This window comes from Nematolebias whitei, chromosome 1 (genome assembly GCF_014905685.2).
Source record: "Nematolebias whitei isolate Nwh7 chromosome 1, NemWhi1, whole genome shotgun sequence".
NCBI classification, from domain to species: Eukaryota; Metazoa; Chordata; class Actinopteri; order Cyprinodontiformes; family Rivulidae; genus Nematolebias; species Nematolebias whitei.
This window is the reverse complement of record NC_056498.1, coordinates 8,470,505-8,475,998: the sequence shown is the minus strand read 5'-3', so window position 1 is coordinate 8,475,998 and position 5,494 is coordinate 8,470,505. Positions and strand designations below refer to the sequence as shown.

Below are 5,494 nucleotides of genomic sequence, written 5' to 3'. Positions count from 1 at the left end.
GTTGGGGCTTTGGTGGTGGATTTGGTGGTTGTTGGGGCTTTGGTGGTTGTTGGGGCTTTGGTGGTTGTTGGAGCTTTGGTGGTGGATTTGGTGGTTGATGGGGCTTTGGTGAGTGGTGGAGTTGTTACAGAGACAAACTGACTTGCAGGAGCCATAGATGAAGGTTTATTAATCTTCATGTCTTCGACCAGTGACAGTGCTTTAATGACAAAAAACAAAAAAACAATATTACAATATTAACAATATAACAATATTAATACATTTACAACCTCCAAACTCAGTCAAAGCTACCATAGTTGTTTTAGATTCTTGATTAGCTGAAAACACAAGTTCCTTAAAGATAAAATAATAATAAATTTGTGCTTTTTTAATCACATGACTTTTAGTTCTGTTTTACTTTTTTGAGCTTCAAAAAGCTAACAAAGCTCTTCATCAGTCAGACTCACATAGATTGTTTCTGATACAGGTGGTGTGCCAAAGAGGAAGTAGCTTATTTTTTAGACCGAAACTAAAAGAATGCAGCAGAACATGATTTAAAAAAACACAGGACTGAGCTCAGTGATGATTGTCCTTGTGACCAAACTGTCTTTCAGTGCACCAGAAAACATTTAATAAAACAGTATGGGTGGTACACAACATAAATATGGCCTCTGGACTAATAAAAACAAAACTTTAACCTTTAGATGGTATTCTGCACAAATGCCAGAGTTAAAGTTTTAGAAAGAATTACTGTACTAAATAGAAAATTTAGCTTGGCTGGACTAAAGTAAATGGAAAAAGTGGATTATTTATGGATTTTTGAGCTTCATTAAAACTGGCTATTTCAATCTGATCTGAAACCTGCAGCCATATGACTCGGACCGATGACTACCAAAACACTACCAATGTACATTTTCCTTTCAGTCCAGGAAGTCACAGTAACTTTTGTATATGAAATCATCTCAAACCCAATCTATACATCAAACAATAATAAAAATAAACTGTGATGGACTAACAAAACTCCAACAGCCATAATTTTATCACAAACATCTACACAACTTATATATGTGTGTATATTCTGTAACTGTTTTACTGACTGCCTGAAGCTGCTTTAGTCTTTTTCATTGGCTGAGTGGTTGAAAAGCAAGAAGTTCTTACCCGACAGAGCACAGCAGGCCAGACAGATCAACACAATGGTCTTCTGCATGGTGGAAAGTCTCGACTCACTCTTGGGTCACTCTGTCACTGCTGCTCACTCCAGCAGAAAGTGAAGTAATAGTGATAGCCTCTTTTTATAAACGCTGTCATCAAGTCAGCGCAACAACAGAGGAAGTACAGGCAGCATTTCAAATCTCAAAAGTAAAAGTACTGTCAGGGAGGCTGTTTTAGATCAAGAAAACAATACATATCAAAGTTGTACATTTTATTTTAGGGTAGCTTTTATTTGCAGTGTCTTCAGAAAGGATTTTATTTTTGCACTTTGTTACCCTCAGCATAAATACACAACTAAATTTGATTAAACTTTGAAAAATGTGTTGATAAAAACCTAAACTATCACATCTGCACAAGGATTATTTACTTGGGCCTGAGCTAAGGCAGCTGGAGGATTCTCTGACGTTCTCCTCTGCAAATCATTTCAGCAGATGTAGCAGAACAAGATTTTTATTTAAAGACGTCTCTACTTTGTGGCCAGTCCCCCAGTCCCTGCCGCAGCAAAGCACCCCACAGCATGCTGCGGCCACCACCGTGCCTCACTGTGGGGATGGTGTCGGCAGTAGAAGTGCTAAAGTTATTTTAAACTGTAGCTTTAACATTTTTAATTTACAAACCTGTTAAAGATCAGTTAAGCTCAGATGTGGGCAATATATGGCCTGAGGGCCAAAAGTGGCCCTTGGACAACTACTAGCTGGCTTCCAATATTCTTAAACCTATATGTTAAAGACTTTTAAAAGTTGTTGTTTCAGAAATAGATTCAACCTTGAAGACTTAAAAAAACAAACCTATTATTTATTTTTTGTACATTTAAGCTAACAAATAAATTGTCTAAAGAACCAGTTTACAGAAAGAATGTATTAAATTCCTAAAGATAGTCAGGGAAACATCATTTTACCAAGCATGCTAACTATGCTACAACAAGAAAAAGCATGAAAATAGTTTTCCTACACTGTGCTGAAGAAACAATATTTTTCAATTCTCTATACAGCCTTTGATTGCTTTAAATCTTGATTTGACCTCAAATGCAGCCCACTCCTGGTCCAGATTCCCTCCCGACTCCATCAGCTGAACGACCCTTCAGAAGCCGTCATCTTATTTTCTGAAATCTTGTCAGGAAGGAATAAAGACACACTCAAACACTGACATTTGAATTGAACTCTGTAGATCTCATGTTTCTGTTTGTCTCATCTAAAAACATTTTTGAACATTTTAAAGAATTACTGCAAGAGGGTCTAATGCTTGGAGCTCTGAAACATCTCCAACTGCAGAATAGACTGCAAGTTGTTTCAGGTTATTCTATTCTGACAGAGCCAAAAAGGAAGCAGCCGTGTTTATCTTCAAGAATTTAGGAAAGTCTAAATTTGGTCATCAAACAGCCACAGTGGAGAAACGAAACCAGTACAACAGGAACAGAGGTTGCGACTCCAGAGAGGAGGAGGAGCATGTGCTGCTTTTCACCATGAAATGAAAGTGAACTCAAACTGAACAAAGTGAAATATGTTTCTAAAGAGCTCGTGATTTTCTTGCTGTGTCATTCAGTATAAACCACAGCAGCATGTACATTTGTTTCACCGAATAATCAATGTGTCCTAACAGCTGCTTTAATGCAGCACTACTTCAAGTTTGCAGTCATGATGATTATAATGCTTTAATACTGCCAGTGTTCATATTAAAGTAGCATAGTAAAGTAATGTCTTCATAAGATATACTTTCTGTCAGATCATGGGGTGTTCTTGTTGTCATACTGTGCTCACAGATTTTAGTCATGCATTTCCTTGATGTTATTTTGATTGTTATATATGGAGGTGGGGCACACTGGCAACCGTCTGGTGGCCGGGCTTTTACCCATGGAGCCTGGCCGGACACAGCCCAAAGAGGAGACGGGCAGTCTAAGTGGCATGAGGCTCGGGTGGTCGCTGAGGCAAAAACTCAGGCATGGGAGGAGTTCGGAGAGGCCATAAAGAATGACTTCCATATGACTTTGAGATGATTCTGGTCCATCTGGCATCTTGGGGGGGGGGGGGGGGGGGGGGGGGGGGGGGGGGGGGAGCGGTAGCAACCAACACTATTCATAGTGGAGGTGATATGCTGCTGACCTTAACTCGGGATGCTGTGGGTCGGTGGGCAGAATACTTTGAAAATCTCCTCAATCCCACCAGCATATCTTCCACTGAGGAAGCGGAGCCTGGGGTCTTTGGTAGAGCTCGTCAATCTCTGGTGCTGAGGTCACCAAAGTGGTTAAAAAGCTCTTAGGTGGCAGGGCCCCAGGGGTGGATGAGATTCGCCCAGAGTTCCTTAAGGCTCTGGATGTTGTAGGGTTGTGTTGGCTTACACGGCTGCAATATTGCGTGGACATCAGGGGCAGTTCCCCTGTATTGGCAGACTGGAGTGGTGGTCCCCCTATTCAAAAAGGGGGACAGTAGAGTGTGTTCCAACTACAGGGGGATCACACTCTTAAGCCTCCCTGGTAAGGTCTATTCAGGGGTTCTGGAGAGGAGGGTCCGTCGGATAGTCGAACCTCGGATTCAGGAGGAGCAGTGCAGTTTTCGTCCTGGTCGTGGAACACTGGACCAGCTCTAAACCCTCAGCAGGTCCTGAGGTTGCGTGGGAGTTTGCCCAATCAGTCTACATGTGCTTTTTGGACTTGGAGAAGACATTCAACCGCATCCCTCTGGGAACCCTGTGGGGGTTACTCTGGGAGTATGGGGTACCATGCCCTTTGATACGGGCTGTTAGGTCCCTGTATGACTGGTGTCAGAGCCTGGTCCGTATTACTGGCAGTAAGTTGGGCTCGTTCCCAGTGAGAGTTAGACTCCGCCAAAGTTGCCCTTTGTCACCGATTCTGTTCATGACTTTTATGGACAGAATTTCTAGGCACAGCCAACGTGTTGAGGGGTTCTGTTTTGGTGGCCTTAGGATCGCTTCTCTGTTTTATGCAGATGATTTGCTCCTATTGGCTTCATCAGGTCATGATCTACAGCTTTCGCTGGAGCGGTTCGCAGTCGAGTGTGAAGCGGCCAGGATGAGGATCAGTTCCTCCAAATCCGAGGCCATGGTCTTGAGCCGGAAAAGGGTAGAGTGCCCTCTCTGGGTCGGGGAGGAGGTCCTGCCCAAAGTGGTGGAGTTTCAGTATCTTGGGATCTTGTTCACGAATGAGGGAAAAATGGAACATGAGATCGATAGGCGGATAGGTGCAGCGTCAGCAGTGAAGCGGGCGCTGTACCGGTCTGTCGTGGTGAAGAGAGAGCTGAGTCAAAAGGCAAAGCTCTCAATTTACCGGTCGATCTACGTTCCTACCCTCATCGATGGCCGTGAGCATTGGGTTGTGACCAAAAGAACGAGATCACGGATACAGGCAGCCAAAATGAGTTTTCTGCGCAGGGTGTCTGGGCTCTCCCTTAGAGATAGGGTGAGAAGCTTGGTCATCTGGGAGGGACTCAGAGTAGAGCCACTGCTTCTCCCCATCAAGAGTAGCCAGTTGAGGTGGCTCGGGCATCTGGTTAGGAAGCCTCCTGGACGCCTCCCTGGTGAGGTGTTCCAGACACATCCCACCGGGAGGAGACCCAGAGGAAGACCCAGGCACACCGGAGGGAGTATGCTTCTCGGCTGGCCTGGGAACACTTTGGGAATCCCCCATAGGAGCTGGCCCAAGTGGCTGGGGAAAGGGAAGTTTGGGCCTCCCTACTTAGGCTGCTACCCCCACGACCTGACCCCGGATAAACGGAAGAAAATGGAAAACTGCTCTATATATATATATATATATATATATATATATATATATATAGCAATCACTCGCTACTTCACGGTTCATTTTGCACAGCCTTGCTCAGTTGCAGTTTTTCAAAGTAAGATTGGACATGATACATAGTTGGCTGAATGAGGGATTAGCCGCACGATTGGCATGGAATTTTAGTTTTAAATAAATTATTTAAAAATATTTAGCACCTGCTGCACAGGTCTGTGTGCAGCTGACAGCTGCAGAGAACCTCCCTCCTCATATCTCCGCTCTCCAGCAGAGAAGTGGGCCAAGAGCGCTGACAGGTGGCAGAGTGCTGAAATCATGACATTCTGTGCTTTTAGAGCTTTTATAGTTTATAAACATTGTTTGGAATATTGCAAGAGTGTGAGAATGGTTTAAAACGTCTTTATATACTGTATATATATATTTTTTTTCTTCTTCTTTTGGCTGCTCCCTTTTTCAGGGATCACCACAGCAAACTAACACGAAGACATGGGCTATTGTTTTTACACTGGATGTCCTTCCTGATGCAACCACAGACCACCAAGCTACCACAGCCCT

General features: G+C 43.6%; 1 protein-coding gene across 1 annotated transcript in view; it reads right to left on the bottom strand.

Moving 5' to 3' along the window:
* Nucleotides 1–1,242, bottom strand: part of LOC119415069 (lysosome-associated membrane glycoprotein 1) — a 19,851-nt gene extending 18,609 nt beyond the window's left edge. The window contains exons 1-2 of the mRNA XM_037682210.1: nucleotides 1,138–1,242; nucleotides 1–199 (exon numbers count right to left, since the gene is read on the bottom strand). The exon at nucleotides 1–199 is cut by the window's left edge and continues 220 nt beyond it. Coding sequence (XP_037538138.1) covers nucleotides 1–199; nucleotides 1,138–1,186 — 248 coding nt within the window. The 5' untranslated portion in view covers nucleotides 1,187–1,242. The remainder of the gene's footprint in view (nucleotides 200–1,137) is intronic.
* Between the last annotated feature and the right edge of the window lie 4,252 nt (nucleotides 1,243–5,494).